A 23,483-nucleotide genomic window follows, 5' to 3' on the forward strand; every position below is an offset into this window, starting at 1 on the left:
AAGAAATTTCATATGAGTGGAATGATACAATCATATAACAAGCCATTTTTGTATGGCTTATTTCACATAGCATAATGTTTTCACTGTTTATCCATGTTGTAGCATGTATCAGAACACCTTTTTATGGCTGAATAGTATTTCATTGTATGTACATAGCATATTTTGTTTATCCATTCACCTGTTGATGGACACTTGGACTGTTTTCAGTGAATAATACTATAAATATTTGTATTTAAGTATCTAAGTTCCTGTTTTCAATTCTTTTGGCTATATATCTAGGAGTGGAATTGTTGGGTCACGTGGGAATTCAATTCTGAACTCTTTGAGGAATCACCAAACAGGTGACCACAGCAACTACACCATTTTACATTCCCATCAACAATTTACAAGGTTCCTATATCTTATCCTCACCAACACTTGTTACTTTCCTTTTTTTTTTTAAATAATAGCTGTTCTAGTGGTTATGAAAGGGTATCTCATTGAGATTTTGGTTTGCTTTGTCCTAATGACTCATGATATTGAGCATTTTCTCATGTGTTTATTGGACATTTGTTCCTGTGTCTTTAAGCTAGTTCTTCAACCTTTCAGCTCACTTTGGTATCTTCTAGTAGAAAACATTACTTAGTGTTTGGAAGGATTTTTAATTTTTATTTTATTTATTTATATTTTATTGAGAAATCTTCACACACACATTCTATACATGGTGTACAAATTGATGGCTCACAGTATCATCACATAGTTGTGTATTCATTACCAGACCATTTTTTAAAACATTTCCATCACTCCAGAAAACTAAATAAAAAGAAAAAAATCATTCATACCATACACCTTACCACTTCCTCTCATTGGCCACTAGTGTTTCCATCTATCCAATTTATTTTACCCTTTATCCCCCCATTATTTATTTTTTATCCATATTTCTTACTCATCTTCCATACCCCGGATATAAGGCACATCAATAACAAGGTTTTCACAATCACAGTCACATTGTAAATGTTATACAATCATCTTCAAGAATCAAGGCTACTGGAATACAGTTCAACAGTTTTCAGGTATTTCCTCTAGCCACTCCAATACACCATAAACTAAAAAGGGATATCTATATCATGTATAAGAATAACCTCCAGGATAACCTCTCAACACTGCAATCTCTCAGCCACTGAAACTTTATTATGTCTCAACTTTATTTTGTCTCATTTCTCTCTTCCCCCTTTTGGTCAAAAAGGCTTTCTCAGTCTGTAGATGCTAGATCCTGGCTTATCCTGGGCTTTCTGTTCCATGTTGCCAGGGAGATTTACACCTCTGGACGTCATGTCCCACATAGGAGGGAGGGCAGTGAGTTCACCTCCTGAGTTGGCTGAGAGAGAGAGGCCACATCTGAGTAACAAAAGAGGTTCTCTGGGGGTTACTCTTAGGCATAACTTTAAGTAGGCTTAGTCTACCCTTTGCAGGAATAAGTTTCATAGGGATGAACCCTAAGCTCGAGGGTTCAGCCTATTTATTTGGTTGTCCCCACTGCTTGTGAGAATATCAGAAATTCTTCAAATAGGAAAGTTGAGTATTTCCTCCTTTCTCCCCATTCCCCCAAAGGGACTTTGCAAACACTTCTTTATTCACTGCCTAAATCATTCTGGAATTTATCGGCATCACACTAACCTGGACAAACCAACAAAATCTCATGCCCTATTCAAGATTGATTGGTAGGTTTTGAAGGGAAAATACCCACCAAGGAATAGGGCTAAAATTGGAGCATTACTCACAGGAGATCGTTCTGGTCTTCCTTTCCTAACCATTGGAGTTACAGGTATCATATTCACTAATGCTTTTTTTTTTTTTACATTCCCTAATAGTGCTTTCTAGTTACAAGGCTTAGGCTTTAACTGTCCTATGTTCATCTTCATATTGTGGGCATCTCATTGAAAATTCTGGATTCATTTGTCTCTAGCCAGGTAACTCATACAACCTCCAAACTTCACCTCTCCCATATTTCCGATGAGATGTTCATCATTGTTAACTCACATCCTCAAAACTCAATTCATCTTTTCCCTGAAAGCAGACTTCCCTCAAACTTGAAATCTCAGTGCTGACTTTAATTCCTCCATTTCTATAGAATTTTATTTATCTTTGATGATGTCTCCTAAAATATTTTATTCCTTTCTTAATTGCCACAATTTGAGTGCAGATCCTGAGCAGTTCATGCTTGAACCCCTACATTAGACTCCTTAACTTCGTTTCTCCTGTTCTGGTCCAATTTATGTTCTGCTGTGAAGTCTATCAAATTCCTGATTGAAATATATTTGCTCCCCTATTGTTGGTATCATACATTGTTGGTGGGAGTGTAAAATGGTACAAATACTTTGAAAATGGCAGTTTCTTATCAAATTAAATATATTCTTATCCTATGACCCTGCAATTCCACTTCTAGGTATTGACCCAAAGAAATGGGACAATAAGGCCACAAAAAGACTTGTGTAAAAATATTTGTAGTGCTTTTATTCATATGAATTATTATTCATAATAACCCCAACCTAGAAACAACCCAAATGTCCATTAACAGAAGAATGGGTAAATAAATTGTGGATCTCTGTTACACATGCAACAACATGCATGGATTCTGATACATCATATTAAATAAAAGAAGCCAGACCCCAGAGTCTACCTAAGCCATGGTGATATAATTCAGGACAGTGATTACTACGGGAGATAGAGATCAGATGGTAGGGTCTCAATACATGCACATTAATAGATGGAATTAGCTTTCTCTATGTTTCAATAATCTACTTAAATTCTGTAGTCTATTAAAATTTTATTTTTCTTACAGGAGCTTGTCCATTAGGGAGAGATTTCTTGGCTGTAGAGGCATTCCGTGAACCAAGAGACCATTCACATTTGGCTGATGACTACTTGTTCCTTGACAGAGACTCGTCTACATATCAAAAGAAGATGTTATTCATTATTGGTTGGTGAAGGAACTTGCTTGTTTTCCCAGCTTTGCCAAAGTTAATATTTTCAGTTTAGGTCATTCATACATTTTTCTCTTATGCCTTAACTTTTTATAACATCTTGACCAGTAGCCATATCTAGGGCTCCAAGTCCACAGTCAGGATGGCACCATCCGAGTCCTTTCTTTCCTCTCTAATGACAGCAGATGGGAGAAACCTGATCAATCTAGATTAAAGCATTTAATAGCCACTCCCATGGGGGGGGCAAGAACCTTTTTAAACTTATTATTACTTATATTACATTAGGACAGAAAACCTGAAAAGTCACAAATAAAATATGGAGAAAAAGTAAGAAATATAAGGGTAACGTAATTTAAATGTCTTTCATCACCATCACCCAGTCCTGCACTCTGCACAAACTACCCCTTTCTCCTTCACTAACCGTAGAATAGTCAGCTTTCAATGGTAACCTCTATCCTGAGGATTATTTATTAGAAGGAGTTAATCTTATCTCTTCTAATGTTAGAAGGATTTAATCTCGGACTGACAGTGCCAGTCCAGAGCCTTGCTGATATTCTCTCTCAGGTCATCAGAGGCAGCATCCTTTTTGGCTCTCTCCTCCATCTAACACGGAATATATTTTCTTCTCTCTTTCTAGAGTGTTTATATATTAACCCTTTTCCTTACTTTGGTCATTAACAATCAGAACCATCTAATTTAACTATTTAGGGCTTAAGCCATCTAAACTACAGCCAGATCAGTTGAATTTGCAGAGGTGTTTTGTCACTATCAAAGGAACATTAGTTCACCTGGTCCCCTGATGTGTTGAGTTATGGGCCTTACAGATTTTATTTTTAAGTAACCCTTTTGTGAATCCAGCTGTACTGTATCTGTCATATCTCACTTTTTTTTGCACAAATAAGACTGAGAAAAACTATCATGTAGGGTTTGGGACTACATAAATCATAACACAAGGATGAGACCAGACTCATCAGCTTCCTGCAAGAAGTGGCCCTCTTTATGTTTGTCCATAAACTTCTCTGTTTCTCCACACCTTGGTTTGCCTTTTACAACTAGGTTATGAGTACTAAGCACTGAGCATCCAAAAGGCATAAAAGTCAACAGATTCAAAAAACAAAGCAAAATGTAAAACTGGTAGGATGAGAAAAGAAAGAAGGAAGGAATACAAAGAAGGGGAAATTCAAAGGACAAAATGTTAAAGCCATAGAAAATCTGAGATTGGTCCCTTTTTAAATAAAATATCCTCCATTCTTCCCCAGACAGACTTAAGCTGAACTAATGGTTATGGATTGCACAGCTTAAAGATGTCTCTTCAAAAGAGCTGACTGAGAGTTACTTAGCAACCCTAATTTGCCATTAATTTTTAAAATTCAAATTAAACTGATCACTGCAAAGAGTCCGTAGATTATGATAAACACATGGATCAGAAATTAAATAAAATTTTAAATTTACATATTTTTACTTAAAACAATCGAGTCATAAATGCATTTAAGGTAAACAACTTTGAGCAGATTTCTTCTTGCAAGAACAGTCCTAGGTTCTCCAAATACAATCCCCCATTTGGCTTACCGGATTGGAGGTGACAGATAGCACCTTGGACTGTGGCACTCGAGGTAACACCAAAGGCTGTGGTTCACTCAGCATGTAGGGGCTTCCTGAATTGGGTCTGGTGATTGCCACATCACTGTCGTCATCTGAGCAGAGGAATAGATTCTATTATCTATGGATGTCTACGGACACACAATAATAGTACTATTAAAAAAAACCTCTCTTAAGAATTCATAATCTCAAATGAGACTTCACTCATCTTTGCAGCCCAATATCATACCACCTGTGTGGTTCAAAAAACCCTTCAAGCTGAGAATTTAATTTAAAGTAGTCCCAGGCTGGTGGAGCCTACTGGTGAAAGTAAAGATCTCTAGAGCAGCGCTACCCAGCAGAATGTTTGTGGACATTATGAACATCTTCTACATCTGTGCTGTTTAATATGGTAGCCACTAGCCATATGTAGCTCTCAAGGGCTTGAAATGAAGCTAATGTGACTAAGGAACTGAATTTTTAATTGTATTTAATTTTAATTTAAATAGCCACATGTGGCCAGTGGCTACTATATTGGACAGTGCAGTGCTAGGGAAACCTTCAGACCTTCAATTCAGGACTTCATTCCCACAGATAAATTTCAGAATTAGAACCTACAGTGAAAAATTACAAGATCTACAAGGAAACAAGTCATCTTAAGAAAGCAAACAAAACAACATAATCAGATCAATAATCAGAAATTGCAATTATCAGACCCAGAATATAAAACAAAAGAAGCAAATGAAAATGCATAAAAAGCAGGACATAACAAAAAGAACCAAGGAGATTAGGAAAAAATTAAAACAAAAGAGCTAAAACAAAAATTTAGCAAAGGATTAATACCAGATTAGATCCTGCTGAAGCGAATTTAGTGAAATAGAATTTTAAAATCTTAAGAAATTCTAAATTCAGTCCAGAGAGACAAAGAGATGGCAGTTATAAACTGTACACTAAAAAAGGTGAATTTAACCGTACGTAAATTATACCTTAATAAAAATGGAGAAGCAAAACCACAATCAAATACCCTTTTACAAGCTAACAAGTTAATAATTGCCCAATCATAATTACTAATGAGACTGTGGAGCACAGGGACTCATGTACTGCTTAGTGGGCATATAAACTAGTACAGTCACTTTGGTGTTACCTAATAAAGTTGAAAATGCATATACCCTATGGCTCAGCAACTCCACTCCTGGACACATACCCTACAGAAGCTCTTGCACGTGTATGTGTGCAGGAAGAAATGTTCATAGCATCATAGGTCATAACTGCAAATTAATGGATTTTACCATTTCTAAACCACATTGTGATTTTAGCACTTCTTACCATCAATTATGGCTACAAAACTTAACTTAGGTTGAGGAATCATGCTTCTGAGTTATCAAACTAATATGACCTCTTAGTCTTCATTGTTTCTAAATCACTACCATCATCACCAGATGGTTTACTAGTCTTGTAGCATTCAGAGGTTTGTCTTTTCAATTTTGTCTTAACAGAAATGTCCAGTGAAGCTTGTTTTCCCATTAGCACATTAGAGTTAAAAATGAGGGTGGCAAGTGATGTTAGCAAGATGGTGGAGTAAGAGGCTTCAAAATCCTATCCCCTTACAGAAGCATTGGGGGAAAAAAGGAGAAACTGACAAAACCAACCTTCTTAGAACTTTGGAAAGCAGTCGGAGTTTATGACAACTAAGCAAATGCTGAATTAAGAAAAAGGCAACTTAAAAACAAAATGAACAAGAATAGAAAAAATTGGTAAATTGGACTTCAACAAAATTAAAAACTTTTGCGTATCAAAGGACATTATCAAGGAGGTGAAAAGACAACCTAAAGAATGGGTGAACGTTTTTGGAAACCATATCCCTGATAAGGGTTTAATATCTAGCATGTATCAAGAACAACAACTCTTCAATGAAAAGAAAACAGCCCAGGGCAAGTAACAGTGGCTCAGTGGCAGAGTTCTCACTTGCCATGCCAGAGACCTGGGTTTGATTCCTGGAGCCAAAAAAAAAAAAAGACCAACAGCCCAGTTTAAAAATGGGCAAAGGACTTGAGTAGACATTTCTCCAAAAAAAGATATACAAAAGGCCCGTAAGCACAAGAAGATGCTCAATATCATCAGCCATTAGGGGAATGCAAATTAAAACCACAAGGAGATACCACTTCACAACCAATAAAATAGCTATTATTTTTTAAATGAAAATAATGGGTTGGTGGGGATGAAAAGAAATAGGAACCTTGTACATTGTTGGAGGGAATATAAAATGGTTTACCTGCTATGGCAGTTTGGCAATTCCTCAAAGAGTTAAAGCTTTAATTCCCACATGACCCACCAGTTCCACTCTTAGGTATATAACCAAAAGAACTGAAAATATATCCCACGAAGAAACTTGTGCATGAGTGTTTATAGCAGTGTTAATAATATTGGCCCAAAGGTGGAAACAAGTCAAAGGCTATCAGTGATCAAATGGGTAAATAAAATGTGGTAAATTCTTATAATGGAATACTATTCATCCATAGAAAGGAATGAAGTTCTCATACATACTACAACATGGGTGAACCATGAAAACATGCTAAGTGAAAGAAGCTAGATACAAAAGGCCACATATTGTGCAATTTCATTTATATTTGCAAGTTTATAGATAGAAAGTTGATTAATGTTGCCTAAGGCTGCAGGAGGGGCAGAGATGGGGATAGGGGAATGAGGAATAAATGCTAGTGAATATGTTTTTTACCCCTAGTCTGCCTCCACATGAAAACCCAGCCCTGGCAAACACCTTGATCGTGGACTTGTGAGACCCTAAGCAGAGAACCAGCTAAGTTGTGCCCATAAGATACTAAATTTGTATTGTTTTAAGCCATTAAGTTTGTGATAATTCATTAAACAGCAATAGGAAACCAATAAAATCTTGGAAGGTCTGATTTGTTATGTAGCAGAGAAAACTAATACAATTATTTAAAAAGGCATTCCTTAAAAAGTTAAATATACTAACCATATGATCCAGCCATTCCACTACTAGATATTTACCCAAGAGGAAAGGAAATACATGTCCAAAAATCCTCTACACTAGTATTTGTGACAGTTTTATATATAATAACCCCAAACTGGAAACTGTCCAATTGTCTATTAATAGATGAACTGATAGACAAATTGCAGTACATGATACAATAGAGTACAGCTAAGTAATAAAAAGGAATGAACCATCGATATACAACAACATGCGAGAATCTCAAAATCATTATGCTGAATAAAAAGTGAGATAAAAATAAGTACATATTTTATGAGTCCATTTACATGAAATTCTTCAATATACAAGCTAATCTATATAGTGACAAAGCAGATCAGTAGTCACTTAGTGCGCCAGTTTGAATCTATTATACACTCTATGAAAGCCATGTTTTAATCCTGACCCAATCTTGTGGGGACAGACCTAGTGTTTCGGGTGGGAAACTTTGATTGGATTGTTTTCATGGCAATGTGACACATCCAATTGTGGGTGTGACCTTTTGGTTAGATTACTTCCATGGAGATATGACATACCTAATTGTGGGTTAGGTCTTTTGCTTAGGTTGAGTCACATCTCCACCCATTCCAGGTGGGTCTTGATTTGTTTAGTGAAGTCCTTTATAAGGGGAAACATTTTGGAGAAATCTCAGATGCAGATGCTTGAAGAACAGTTGCTTTCTGAGCTGACAGAGACATGGATATTAGGAGATGTTTGGATTGCCAACAGAGAGAACAGATGCATAAACACAGGCAGAGCCCAGCAGACATTGCCATGTGCCTTCCCATGAGATGCTAAACAAGCCAGAACCTAGAATAGTGTCCCAGAGAAACTAAATGAAGGCCCACATTCACTTAGAGAGGAAACTACTGACATCAGAAGCTGGAATCAACAGAAGCAGGAACAAGGGCCATCATGCTAGCCACATGCCTTCCCATGTGACAGACATGGGCCTTTCTTGAGTCAAGGTATCTTACCTTAGTTTGGACATTTTTCTGGCCTTAGAACCATAAACTTGTAGCATAATAAATTCCCTTTATAAAAGCTGTTTCATTTCTGGTATATTGCATTCTAGCAGGTTTAACAAACCAAAAAACCCTTGGGGATATGGATACTGGAGCAAAAGGGAGGGATTAGGAAGGGGCATGAAGAAACTTCTGAGAGTGATGGATATAATCACTGTTTAGATTATGGTGAAGGTTTCACAGGTATATATATATGTCAAAACTTAAATTGTACACTTTATGTATAGTTTTTATTATCAATTATACCTCAATAGAGCAGTTAAAAAATGTATTTGCTACTTGCACATGGTTTTTCCTCACAAATTACTCTGTTCAAAGAGAAAGCACAGACTCTGCCTAATCGTCATAGAGTAGGATTTGTTATTCATCCTTTCATTCTCAAATATATACTAAATATCGACTTATTCTTTGGGAAAGACAAAGATGAATCACACCTACCTTTTGCACTAACGAAGCATATAATCTACTAGGCTGGTTAGGGTTTGAAAATCACGAAAAATTATTATTGGCATTGTCTTCACAAAAATCCTTACCAGAAGCAAACCCCTCCCAGTGACTACGTATCAACTCCTCCATACAGCCTAGGACCTTGCTCCAAACGTTGTCAAACACATAAGCAAGAACATCTTCTTTCATGCAGTTAAATGGAGCAATAGGAGGGTACCCTAATTTCTGTTTCTCTGTAGCCACTTCAGATTTCTTTCCATGAAATCCCTCTTCCCTGTAACAGAAGCAATAGGGAAAGATTTCATGGTTATTTTTTAGAGTGCTCATGATTTTCCTTTGTGCTTCTCAGGTATGTGATTTGTGCCCCTCTCCCCCTTACCCAGCATGTGTACCACGTGTGAAGCTGCTTTGTGAATTAGGGAGTTCCCAACAGTGGAGATTCTGTATTTCCCTCTTTACATACTATCCCCAACCCCAGACCCTTGTATCTGTAACACAGAAGCTCCCAGTTAGCCAAGCCTATTTCCTGCTTTGGCAAGGAGTGCCAATAGTTTGTAGGGTCCTGGGGGGGGGGGGGGTGGAATCTAGTTAATAGATGTGCTCAAACTTGGACACTGTAAGCTAGGACAAAGCAATGTCTGGAAATGGCTTGTGGTAGAGGCAAATACCTCTAGTCCGCTACAGTGAGAATTGTCCCTAGGGCAGCAGAGAGCTAAAAAATAAGCCTTGATTCTTTTTTTCTTTACCATTTTTTATTATGAAATACAAGATATATACAAAAAAGCAATAAATTTCAAAGTATATTTTAACAAGTGTTTAAAGAACAAATTTCAGTTTCATATGGGTTACAGTCCAAAATTTAAGGATTTTCCTTCTAGGAACAATTACTATTTTTTTGTTCCCCCTATTATTTATTTATTTTTAATCCATATTTTTTACTCATCTGTCAATATCATAGATAAAAGGAACATCAGACATAAGCTTTTCACAATCACATAGTCATATTGCAAAGGCTCTATCATTATACAATCATCTTCAAGAAACATGGCTACTGGAGCGCACCTCTGCAGTTTCAGGCACTTCCCTCTAGCCTCTCTAATAAACCTTAAACTAAAAAGGTGATATCTATATTATGCATAAGAATAACCCCCAAGATAACCTCTTGACTCTTGTTTGAAATCTCTCAGCCACTGAACCTTTATTTTGACTCATTTCTCTCTTCCCCCTTTCAGTCAAGAAGGTTTTCTCAATCCCTTGATGCTGAGTCCCAGCTCATTCTAGGATTTCTGTCCCACATTGCCAGGGAAGTTTACACCCCTGGAAGTCATATCCACGTAGAGAGAGGGAGGGCAGTGAGTTTCCTTGCTTGTGTTGACTGAGAGAGAGGCCACATCTGAGCAACAAAAGAGGTTCTCTGGGGGCGACTCTTAGGCCTAATTTTAAGTAGGCTTAGTCTATCCTTTGTGGGGATAAGTTTCATATGAACAAACCCCAAGATTGAGGGCTTGGACTATTGATTTGGTTGCCCCCACTGCTTGCGAGAATATCAGGAATTCTCCAGATGGGGAAGTTGAATTCCCCCATTTCTCGCCATTCCCCCACAGGGACTTTTGCAAATACTCTTTTATTCACTGTTTAAGTCACTCCAGGATTTATCAGGGCATCACTCTGGACCAAACCTATTAAATCACATGCCTTATTCAAGGTTCCATGTATTTATGATGTTCAATTAAATTGTCCATATAAGTTATATTAGGAAACACACTAGTCAAAATATAAATTTTGTACCAAATAAACATTTTTGGTACACATAAGTTAAAGTTTTAAAATATGAATTATCATGTGTTTTCGACACCCTGCAATATTAACATTCCTTTGTTCTTCCTCATGCAGAAACATGTTTAAATTTGTACATTTAGTCACTATCATTGTATACTCTAGGCATTCCTAGATTATACCATCTCAATCTTTATCATCTATCTTTCCTTCTGGTTTCACTTGAGCCCTCAGCCCTCCTTCCTCTATCATTCTCACATTCAGCTTCATTCAGTGTACTAACATTATTGTGCTACAATTAGGTAGTATTGTGCTATCCATTTCTGAATTTTTACAGTCAGTCCTGTTGCACATTCTGTATCCCTTCAGCTCTAATTACCCAAAATCTACTCTGTTTCTATCTCTTGACAGCCTCTGTTCTTAACTGAAATTCTCCAAGTTCATTCGTTAATGTTAGTTCATATTAGTGAGACCATACAGTATTTGTCCTTTTGTTTCTGGCTAATTCTCACTCAGCATAATGCCCTCAAGGTCCATCCATGTTGTTACATGCTTCATGAATTTATTTTGTCTTACAGCTGTGCAATATTCCATTGTATGTATATACTACAGCTTGTTTAGTCATTCATCTGTTGATGGACATATGGGTTGTTTCCATCTCTTGGCAATTGTAAATAATGCTGCTATAAACACTGGTGTGCAAATGTCTGTTCTTGCCCTCATGTCCTCTGAATAGATACCTAGCAATGGTATTGCCAGATCATAGGGCAATAAATTTCCCTCTTAGCACTGCCTTTGCTGCATCCCATAAATTTTGATATGTTGTGTTTTCATTTTCATTTGCCTCGAGGTATTTACTGATTTCTTTTGTAATTTCTTCCTTGACCCACTGGTTGTTTAAGACTGTGTTGTTGAGCGTCCATATATTTGTGAATTTTCTAGCACTCTGCCTATTATTGATTTCCAACTTCATTCCTTTATGATCTGAGAAAGTGTTTTGTATGATTTCAATCTTTGTAAATTTATTGAGGAGTGCTTTGTGACCCAGCATATGGTCTATCCTTGAGAATGATCCACGAGCCCTTGAGAAAAAGGTATATCCTGCTGTTGTGGGGTGTAAGGTTCTATAAATGTCTGTTAAGTCTAGTTTGTTTATTGTATTATTCAAATTCTCTGTGTCTTTATTGATTCTCTGTCTAGATGTTCTGCCCATTGATGAGTGTGGGGAATTGAAGTCTCCAACTATGTGGTAGATGTGTCTATTTCTCTGTTCAGTGTTTGCCTCATGTATTTTGGAGCACTCTGGCTCAGTGCATAAATACTTATGATTGTTATGTCTTCTTGTTGAATTGTTCCTTTTATTAATACATAGTGTCCTTCTTTGTCTCTTTTCATTGTTTTACATTTGAAGTCTAATTTTTTTGGATATTAGATTGTTGCTCTTTTCTGATTGTTGTTTGCATGAAATATCTTTTCCCAACCTTTCACCTTCAACCTATGTTTATCCTTGGGTCTAAAATGCATCTCCTGTAGACAGCAGATAGATGGGTCCTGTTTTTAATCCATTCTGCCAGTCTGTGTCATTTGTGAGTTTGACCATTAACATTTAGTGTTACTACTGTAAGGGCAGTACTTTCTTCTGCCATTTTGCCTTTTGGATTTCATATGTCACATCTAATTTTACTTCTTTTTACATTTACTGATAGTCTTCATTTCTACACTTTCCTCTACACCTCTCTCTCCTGTCTTTCCTTTCTATCTCTAGTGCTCCCTTTGGTATTTCTTGCAGAGCTGGTCTCTTGGTCACAAATTCTCTCAGTGATTTTTTGTCTGAAAATGTTTTAATTTCTCCCTCATTTTTGAAGGACAGTTTTGCTGGATATAGAATTCTTGGTTGGCAGTTTTTCTCTTTTAGTAACTTAAATATATCATATCACTGTCTTCTTGCCTCTGTGGTTTCTGCTGAGAAATCTACGCATAGTCTTGTTGATCTTCCCTTGTATGTGAAGGATTGCTTTTGTCTTGCTGCTTTCAAAATTCTATCTTTCTCTTTGACATCTGACATTCTGATTACTAAGTGTCGTAGAGTATGTCTATTTGGACCTATTCTGTTTGGGGTATGCCGCATGCCTTGGATCTGTAACTTTAAATCTTTCATGAGAGTTGAGAAATTTTCAGTGATAATTTCCTCCATTACTTTTTCTCCTCTTTTTCCCTTCTCTTCTCCTTCTGGGACACCCACAACATATATATTCATGCGCTTCATGCTGTCATTCAATTCCCTGAGTCCCTGCTCATATTTTTCCATTCTTTTCCCTATATTTTCTTTTGCTTGTCAGATTTCAGATGTTCTGTCCTCCAGTTCACTAGTCCTATCTTCTGCCTCTCGAAATCTAACATTATAGGTTTCCATTGTTTTTTTCATCTCTTCTACTGTGCCTTTCATTTCCATAAGTTCTGTGATTTGTTTTTTTCAGGCTTTCAGTTTCTTGTTTTTGTTGCTCTCTTGCCTTCTTTATATCCTCCCTCAATTCGTTGATTTGATTAATGATGAGATTTTCCATGTCTGTTCAAACATCCTGAATTAATTGTTTCAACTCCTGTATCTCATTTGAATTGTTGGTTTGTTCCTTTGATTGGGCCATATTTTCAATTTTCCTAGTATGATTCATTATTTTTTGCTGGCATCTAGACATTTAATTCTTTAATTAGTTTATTCTGGAGATTGCTTTCACTTCTTTTATCTAGGATGTTCTTGCAGGATGACTTCATTGTCAATCTGTTCTTTGGCATTCAGTTCAGCTTATTTTAGACCTCTAGCTAAGGTTTGTTTAACAGATCAGAATTTTTCAGTTTCTTGCCCTGCCTGTATGGTGCTTTTTTTTTTACCCTTAGGAGAGTCTACTTAGGTATTATAGACCCCAGTCATATTTTCCCAGACCAGACTGGCCTCCTATCAGGAGGAAAGAGTCACCTGTATCAGTTTTCCCTGAGGATGAGACCCAGCAGGTTGACAGACTTTCCTATGAAGCCTCTAGACTCTGTGTTTTTCCTATCCTGTCCAGTATGTAGTGCTTGTCTGCCTGCAGGTCCCACCAGCATAAAGTGATGTGGTACCTTTAACTTCAGCCAACTCTTCCCACTGGGGGCATGGTTTAGATAAGAGGCAAGGTTGTAGGCTGGCTTTAAATGCTTCAGTTTTCTAGACTCTGGGGTCTTAATTCCTTGAAGGAGGGATTCCACCTGAGCTGGGCCCCAGACCTCTCCTGGGGAAGGCACAGCCTTCAGGGAATTACTTCCTTTCACTTGACCAGCCTCTTTGCCTCTCAGACAAGCTTAATTCTGCCCTTGTCTGGGGCAGTTGGAGCCTGAGAAGACTTGCAGTTGTATGCAAAGAGCAGTCAAGCCATAGAAACACAGCCACAAAAAAAAAAAAAAAAAAAAAAATCCTTTCACAGCAGGACCCCATTCCTCGGCTTTGCCATCAACAGCTTAAGTTGGTAGGTTGCTCGGTGTATCTCCTGGTCCTGTGTGCCCCCTCCTTTCCTTCAGGACCCAGACCTTTTCAAGCATTTTGTGCTGTCCAATCCAAAAAAACCTCTGTTTCTTTTTTTTCCCCCTTCCATCAGCCGTCCCCTCTGTGCTGGGGCAAAAACCACCAACCTCAGCTTTTACTCAAGGTTCAGCTGAGCTGGGGGGTCTATGTTTAGTAGTAGAATCTGTTAATTATTTCCACAGTTGGGACTTGGTTGAGCTCAGCCTGTTTCTGTTAGTAAAGTCTTTTTCCTTTCCCTTCTGCGAAGCAGCCTGTGGAGGAGGGGTGCCAGCCTCTGTGGCTTGGGGGAATTCATGGTTCTGGGTGGTATCGCAGCTGGTCCAGCTTGTCCAGACTGGTATATGCTGTGTTTCTGGTCACTGATGTGGCCCCAGCAGTTGTTCTGTACTATTCCTGGCTATTTATTAGCCGCTCTGGAGGACGAATTAACTTCCACACCTCACTAAGTTGCCATCTGGGAGGCCTTGATTCTTGAAGACAATTGTATGAAGATATTATGTTTACTGTAGGACTGTGATGGTGAAAACCTTGTGTTTGATGCTCCTTTTATCCAGGGTATGGACAGATAAGTAAAAAAATTTGGATAAAAATAAATAAATAAATAATGGGGGGACAAAGGATAAAATAAAGTGTCTAGATGGAAAAACTACTGGTCAATGAGAGGGAGGGATAAGGTGTATGGTATATATGAGTTTTTCTTTTTTCTTTTTATTTCGTTTTTGGAGTGATCCAAATGTTCCAAAAAAATGATCACTGTGACATATACACAACTATGTGATGATACTGTGAGCCAATGATTGTACACCATGTCTGCAATGTTATGTGTGTGAAGAATTCTCAATAAAAATATTTTTAAAAAATTAAATAGGAAACTGCAGGGGTTTGAAGCTGTATGAACTAAAGGAAAATATGTTCTTAAGTTTAATCCATTCCTATAGGCATTGTAAGTAGGACCTTTTGATGAGGTATGTTCATTTAAGGTGTGTCCCACTTCAATCAAGATAGGTTTTCATTCCTATTAATGGAATCCTTTAAAAAGAATGAAATTCAGACAGAAAGAAAGCAAGTCACAGAAGAAAGAAACTGAAATCAACAAAAATGAAGAGAAGCGAGAGACCAGCAAACACTACCATGTGCACTGTCATGTGACAGAGCTGCCAAGGATTGCTGGTAGCTGGTCTTAGGGAAGAAAGCACAGCCTTGATGATGCCTTGATTTGGACATTTTCTTGACCTCAAAACTGTGAATAAATACATTCTCATTGTTTAACCCAATCCATTTCATGGTATTTGCTTTGAGCAGCCTTGGAAACTAAAACAGAAACTATAAACAGGAGAGAAATGTTCTAAGAGACGTATGCAGGCCATAAAGAGCCACAAATTCTTTTCTCTTTTAGTCTAATGTCAAGTAGGGGAATAGGCTAAGTAGTATTGTATTTAGATTTGTGTTTCTTTTTAGTGGAGATAACACATGCAAATGATGAAAAAAATTCAAATTGTACAGAAGGATGTGTAGTGACAAATCAGGGAACTACATCTTGTCCTTTGGTTCCCATCCACAGAAGCAAACATTATGCCTTGTTCTAGAGAAAAAGTTGCATACTATACTGTACTGCACTTATTTTTTTATTTTTTATCTTGGCCCTGGATCACTATCAATACATATAAATCTGCCTCTTTAAAAAAAAAATAGCTACAGAGTATTTCATTGACTAGATATGCCAAAATATATCTAATTAGCCACTTATTGATGAACCAGTCTTTTGCTACTATAATCAGTACTACAGTTAACATCCTTGTACATAGTTCTTTGGCTACATATGTGATTATATCTGTAGGATAAATTCCTATAAATAGAATTATCAGTCAAAGGGTAGCTGCATTTCAATTTGACAGATATTGTCCAGTTTCCCAATAAAAAGGTGGGATAATTCACTAATGGTGGAAAAATATGCCTGTTTACCCACTCAGGGCATTATTAAACTTTTTAACCTTTTGTTCTCTGCCAATCTCACAGATAGAGTGGTATCTCATTAATTTTAATTTGCATCTCAGTGAATAAGGTTGTATTTCATTGTTTATGTTTAAAAGCTATTTTCTTTTTTTTATAAACTGACTATTTATGTCCTTCACCTGTTTTTCCTTAGTCTTTTTCTTATTGATTTACTCATTAAGATAATTAACTCTATGTATAAAATGCAAATATTTTTCCAGTTTGTCATTTGTCTTTTGACATTGAGTTTTTTTTCTATAGACAAATTTCATTTTATACAGTAATTTATAAGAATTTCTTATATGACTTGAAGATTTTGTTTTTGTTAATTCCCAGATTATTTAAAAAAGAAAAAATCTTCTATATTTATCACATTTAAATTTTGGTACATGTGAAATTTGTTTTCATATAAGGTATAAGTTAGGAACTTTATTTTAGTTTTTTCCTTGTATCATAATCATTTTCTGAAATCATTACATATATTAAATATCCTTTATGTGTTTTGGTTTATCTCTGGACTTTAAAGTTTCTCAGTGAGGAACATTTTAAACATTCAACTACTCTACCATTTTATCACCAGATATCTTGATGGTATCTCATAAGGCAAGGCTCCCTTTCTAAAAATCTTTCCTATATTAACTCAAAATCCATTTGATACATTTCCCTGGGGACCCATTTGTATTTTAAATTAGTTAAATCAGCTTTATCTTTTATAAACTAAAATCAAGGGGGAGGACCTTTGATTTGGATAAAAAGGAAGAGGAGAATTTGACACAGGTCAGATGAAGTGAAGGGGAGGTGGGCCATCTCTGGAAAGCCCAAAGAACCTACTAGCAGTCTCTTGCAGCAGTGAGCTATCACAGTGGTATGATGTATAGAAATCTGGATTTTGTTTGGCTGGGCCTAGCCTTGTATGCATTGAGCATGTTGGGTAAACATGGCTCAGTAGGAAATATGATGGGAAGAAGAGAAATTAAGTCCAGAATCATATGATACAGTATTACCTAGATTTAACCACAGTCTCACAGCCTAAAATGAAATACTCATGCCTTTCTAGATGGGCTGCTGTGACTATCAATTTCAGAACTTCTAAAAGCTTAGAGAAGTAGGTTAAGAGGGTAATGTTTCCAAAGATAGTATGGAGTAGTAAAGTGAGCACTGCATTTAGAATCAGATGAATAAGATTTTGGTTGCAGCTTTACCTCATACACATCATTTAACCACTCTGATTTTCAATTTCCTCTTCTGTAAAGAGGGTAAATAATAACCTTGTACAGGAATATTGTCAGAATACAATAAAATGGATATGAACAAACTTTGTTAATTGTAAAGTTCTGCACCAAGTATAAAGTTTTACATAAATTATATATATCTTTTACAAAGGGATTTATGATAATGTACAAAGAGTAAAATTAAATTATGTATAGCAAAAACCAAACTCATCTTAAAATCTCTCATCTCAAGAGAGGCACATGTGAAGGAAGAAAATGCACAAATAAGCCTGGTATGTGGAAGTAATAGGAATTTCAATCAACAAAACATGAACTCTGGATACCTGAGAAGTCACAGAAAATAAATAATAGATATTGGCATAAATCTAGTTATGGGTAGTACTGGTGGTATCCTTTAGAAAAATAGATATTAATACATAAAATAGGAGGGGAGTAAAAAGCTTAAAAAGATATAATACTCACATATCTGTATGGTCGAATGCTAGGTATTCCTCTATTATTCCTTCCGAGAGGAGTATACAGTCTTCCTCTTCTTCTCTTTCCACAGAACACAAGCTGGGAGATTTGGCAATGGAAGATGCTTTATGAGCATAAGAAGATGAAAAATGTAACTTTTTCCCTCTTATACCAAATCTGGGAGATGAAAAAAGCAGATATCAATAATGTAGAATGTAAACAGTTCTCACAGCAGCAAAGCCACATGAGTTTCATATACCCCTTCCCCCACAGTTTTCCTTATTAATAGTTAACATTTTGCATTAATGTAACTTCTTGAATTAATTTAGGAAATTTGTTTGAACTTTTTGATTAGTTGTCCCAAAGTCTATGTATCCTTTGAAGTTTTAATTTGTAGTTTTTTGCTGATGTCTGGGTATCTGATTATTTTATGTGCTAACTCTGAAGGTCAGTTTCTCCCTTTGCCTAGGGTTTTATTGTAGATTGCTTATGTGTTAAGGCTCTTCTACAATGTTTGGTCAGGCTTATACTGAACTTTTACAGTAGCCTATGTTTAACAGTTCTGATTTTCACAGACGTTCTGCACCTATTTCTTGCCCTGGATGTGCAGTGCAACTTTTTAGATTACCTTTTTTATGTAAAGTTGTTTTACTTTACATAAAAAGGAGAACCTTCCTTTCCTCTGTTTCTTCTCTGGGAATCCTGGGATTCATCTTGCCTTATAGCAATTCAGTTTTCCCTTTTTTTTTTCTTTTATTGTAAGGGTTTTTCTGCCTCTGGTGACTTCTCCATTAGGCTGTCCCATCCCAGGGAACCAGATGGGATCACTGCTCAAAAAGGTCTGTTTTTCCATTTAGGTGCTCCAGCAATCAGAAACCTGTTGGAAGTATGCACCTTTTGTCAACAGTTCTGCCATGGTTTCTTTTGTTTCCTAGAGGCCCTTTTATATGCACAGGCTCACCAGCTGCTCGGTTCTGCCCTGAGTTTGCAGCCTTTGGTTTCTGTGCCTAGAATTCTAACTCACTGCATGTTAGAATGGTTCTGACTCACTGCATGTTAGAATGGTTCTGTGGTCTGCATCTACAGCAGGGGGTACCCAGGCTGTGCTGCCACTGTGTGACTCAGCTGCATGGGACCAAGTGTGGGGACAGGTCCGGACTGGCAGGTCCAGGTAATAAGTCTACCTTTTTGTTGCGGGTTTTTTTTTCCCCCCTTTTTAAAAAATTCTAAAGTTTCTATCATCCTCCAAAGTTCCAAGCCAGTGGGATTTGTTCATTTATTAGTTGTTTCTGAGGGGATACTTTTCCAAGAAATGTCTGTGTTGCCATGTTGATTACATCACTCCCAAAAAACTTTTTAAAAGACTTTCTCAGACTATTTTGGAGGCCACTCTGTGCAAGCTTCAGCTAGATATTTCTAATTACTACAGTTAATGGCTTGCCAAATCCCAACCAAAACCATTCCTGTTAACCCTAAAGAACACCTAAGGATCTATCTGAGATTCTACAAAAGTTCCATACACTAAGATTACTTTCCAGATACCTACAACCTCCAGATGGATTCCTAGGGCAGAATAAGTCCTGAAACCCAGAGGGGCCAGCCTTTTCAAGAATATCAACTAGTTCTGTCCTCCTATTCCATATTATCAATACCTCTTTTCAACATGAAAAATTAGAATGGGCATAACTCAAATACCCCTAGAGACTGGGAGAAGGATCAAAGGAGAAGGAGGGGTTATAACAGAGAAGATAGTATTTAACAAATAAGTATGACTGCTGAATCATTATATTGATATTTATTTTAGTCTCTAGTGTCTTGGAGCAGCTAGAAGGAAAAACCTAAAATTATGGAACTGTAACCCATACCGAACTCTGAAATCTGTTCTATAACTACTTGTTACATCATACTTTGAAATTTATTGGTTTTTGTATATATGTTATATTTCACGACAAAAATGTTTAAAATTAAAAACAACAACAAAAAGTCTGCTCTCAGACCCCTAAATTTTTTTAACTAGTCTACACATTTATTCCAAAAGAAAGAAGTGCCTGTATCTTAGACTGATGTAAAAATAGATATAGATGTAAATGTAGATGTACATTTAGATAATGTCACTATAACTAAAGAGTTTTATCAATCTGAATGACAGAAATAGCCTTAAGCTGTAAGAACTATCTTCTTTTTGAACAGCATATAACAAAATTTTAATTTTGTTAAAGACTATGCCAGTTTGAAGCTATTATGTATCCCAGAAAAGCCATGTCCTTTAATCCTCATTCAGTATTGCTGAGTGGAATCTTTTTGATTGTTTCTATGGAGATATGCACCACCCAATTGTGGGTGGTAACTTTTGATTGGATGGTTTCCATGGGGATGTGTCTCCACCCATTCAACGTAGGGTTGCTTACTAGAGCCCTTTAAGAGAGAACCATTTTAGAAAAAGCTTTAGAGTCACTAGAACCAACAGACCCACCAGAATTGACAGAGCCAACAGAATGGACAAAGCCCCGGGGAAGTTGCTGAAGATTTCTGGAGAGAAAGCTAGCAGACATCACAATGTGCCTTTCTAGCTGAGAGAGCAATCATGACGTTGCCATGTACCCCCCCAGCTGAGAGAGAAATTACAAACTTCATCGGCCTTTCTTGAGTGAAGGTAGGCCTTAATTTGGACATTTTCATGACCTTAGAACTGTAAACTTGCAATTTAATAAATTCTCCCTTTTTAAAAGCCATTCTGTTTCTGTGATATCACATTCTGGCAGCTTACAAACTAGAACAGAATTTGAACAACGTATAACAAAATTTTAATTTTGTTAAAGACTTATGGTCAATCTTTCAGAGTTTGCTGTGCTTTACTAAATACTTATAAGTAGGAAGAAGTATTTTAATCCCTAGTACATCTGGTAAAATATAATACTTATATATCAAGATACATAAATATTTATGTATTAGAATATTTACATGGTAGACTCTCTTTCTTGAGGCATAGTTGCCTCATGTGAAGTTGAAGCAGCAGAAGGGGACATAGGATACAATCCATAACCTTCACTTGTAGTGATTATCTGCCTTCCCACAATCCTTCAAAATGAAACGAGACATAGAGAGAGACACAATTAAGAATCTTTATCTGGCAAGTACGTTCAAAGTCTAGATATTTTTGGAATGAATTTGGTGGTTTTGTATAGAAGCCTTGTACATACTTAGTCTGATACTAATTAGGAATGATTCTTGAGAGAAAATATTAATCTAGAGCCTTATCACAGTTTTACCTGTCTTCCAAGGAATAGATATGGAAAAGATAAAGCTGTAGTTCCCAGTAGTTTAAAAAAAAAAGTCCAAGCAAACTGAATGTTTGCAATTTTCCCTCCATTCTCTATAATAATCCTCACCAAATTGGCCAAAATGTGATGAAGACCAGGCTATACTAATAAAAACTCTCAATTATATTCTTAAGAACACAAAGCCTTATGTATATGCAGTAAGTGTCACTAATGGGGTTTCTAAGAGAAGCTCCCTAACAGCCTGTGTCTGCTTTCAAGTATACATAAGAATTTACTTGTAGACAACAATGTAAACGAGTACATTTTCTGACCACCTTTTTGAGAAGGGCTTTTCAGACAACTACAACACTTCAAGCTCAGCTACGGGTATAGAAATTGTTTTACTACATCAGGAAGACATTTGTAGTTATGGAAACTCCAACTAACTTGAACCAACTTAAATTTTCTGTCAACTGAGGATTTATACCATGATGTCCTTAATTTACATTCTTTAAAATCATGCTGTGATGATTTAAGAATACAATCCTTTTTGGAAATTCATTTGGTCTACCATGAATACAATTCATCTCTGAAGCTTTAATACCTGAGGTGAGGAAAGCTAGACGTCCACTGTTGGCACTCTTCTTGGAGACTCTTTGTATATACACTCAACTTTTGCTCATACAAGAGCTCATCAATGGCTGTGAACATTGCCTGGACTTTTTCCGTGGCATTTTGATCTAGTTCCTAGAAGAAAATATCCCCCGAAACTGTTTAGGTGGGCTTAAATCAGATTAAACATTATAAAGGTTAAAAGCAACCAGATTTTGTTTAATTTTAGTATCTAGTCATTTGAAATACTGTTGATTTTCCATGAAAGAAAAGTTAAATTATGGGGGCAAGATGGAGGCATAGTGAGGTGTGGAATTTAGAGCAGCTAGTAAATAGCCAGGAACTCTACAGAACAACTCTTGGGGGACATCAGTGACCAGACACACATCATATACCAGTCGGGACCAGGTGGAATGGCTGAGAACCCACACAGAACTGTAAGTCTCACAAGCAACAGAAGCTGGTGCCCTCCCCCACAGGCACTGCAGCCTGGTTACCCTAGGGGAAAGGAAACAGATTTTACTAGTAGCAAGGGCTTAGCTCAACCAAGCTCCACTTGTGGAATTAACAAATTCTGACTACTGAAAATAGACCCTGAGCACAGATAAACCTGGAATAGGTACTAAAGGAACCAGGAGTTTCCACCCTGGCAGAGAGGGGCAGGGCTGACAAAAACAAACAGAAGCTTTTTGAGTTGGACAATAAAATACTAGAAAAGGGCTGGACCCCAAGAAAAGGGGGCACAAAGAGCCTGGGGATACATAGTGCCATGTACCAACTCAAGCTTTTGCTTGGTGAACACAGGGAGCGGGCGGGGAGTAGGGTGTCCAGCTCTAAAAGGCTTTTTGGCTTTTTTTTTTTTTTTTTAGCCTCTTAACAGCTCATTAGATAGAACTGTGAGGGCTCTCAGGCTCCAGTACTGCCCCAGGCAAGTGGGAAACTAAGGCTTGTCTGAGACACAAAGTAACTAGTCAGGTGAAAGATGTTAATTCCCTAAAGGGTTATCTTCTTGAAGGAAAGGGGGTGGGGCCCAGCTCAAGTGCAGTCCCTCCTTCAAGGAATTCAGGCCCCAGGGGCTGGAAAACTAAGAAGCAATCTACTACCTCACCTCTGTCTCTCCTGCACCCTTGGCAAGGAGAGTTTGATGAAATTAAAGGCACTGCAGACAAGTGCCAAATGTGGCCAGGATAGGAAAGCCACAAAGTCTAGAGGCTTCATAGGAAAGTGTGACAATCTGCTGGGTCTCACCTTCAGGACCACAGATGCTGGCTACTCTCCTCCCCTGAGATGTGGGACTGACTGGTCTGGAATATCTGACTGGAGTTAATCATATCTGAGGAGACCCTCCTCAAAAAAAAAAGTCTCCATAGGCAAACAGAAAAGCAAGAACTGAAAAATAGTACCTATGCCAGAGGTCTAAAATAAGTTGAACTGAATGCCAAAGAACAGATAAAGAACAAAGCCATTCAACAAGAAAACCCTAGGCAAAAGAGTGAAAACAACCTCCAGAATAAGCTAATTAAGGAAATCAAATGCCTAGATGCTAGCAGAAAATAAGTCATAACTAGGAAAATCGAAGATA

The 23,483-nt window shown here is 37.2% G+C and overlaps 2 protein-coding genes across 7 annotated transcripts in view; one reads left to right on the forward strand and one right to left on the reverse strand.

Moving 5' to 3' along the window:
- Nucleotides 1-23,483, reverse strand: part of FAM149B1 (family with sequence similarity 149 member B1) — a 73,998-nt gene that overhangs the window by 8,984 nt on the left and 41,531 nt on the right. For 4 of the 5 annotated variants that reach the window (XM_077124937.1, XM_077124939.1, XM_077124936.1 and 1 more), the window contains 6 exons: nt 21,894-22,036; nt 20,991-21,107; nt 18,036-18,206; nt 9,104-9,291; nt 4,533-4,657; nt 2,820-2,926 (listed from right to left, as the gene is read on the reverse strand). In XM_077124937.1, the coding sequence (XP_076981052.1) occupies nt 2,820-2,926; nt 4,533-4,657; nt 9,104-9,291; nt 18,036-18,206; nt 20,991-21,107; nt 21,894-22,036 (851 nt within the window). The remainder of the gene's footprint in view (nt 1-2,819; nt 2,927-4,532; nt 4,658-9,103; nt 9,292-18,035; nt 18,207-20,990; nt 21,108-21,893; nt 22,037-23,483) is intronic. The other variant, XM_077124938.1, reaches the window with a different exon arrangement.
- The window catches only part of ECD (ecdysoneless cell cycle regulator), a 102,515-nt gene continuing 98,149 nt past the window's right edge, over nt 19,118-23,483 (forward strand). Inside the window, exon 1 of one of the 2 annotated variants that reach the window (XM_077124935.1) lies at nt 19,118-19,200. The gene's annotated coding sequence lies outside the window, so the exon portion shown is untranslated. Of the gene's footprint in view, nt 19,201-20,573; nt 20,683-23,483 lie in introns of those variants that run through there. The other variant, XM_077124933.1, reaches the window with a different exon arrangement.

Source organism: Tamandua tetradactyla, chromosome 13 (assembly GCF_023851605.1).
Source record: "Tamandua tetradactyla isolate mTamTet1 chromosome 13, mTamTet1.pri, whole genome shotgun sequence".
Taxonomy (NCBI): Eukaryota; Metazoa; Chordata; class Mammalia; order Pilosa; family Myrmecophagidae; genus Tamandua; species Tamandua tetradactyla.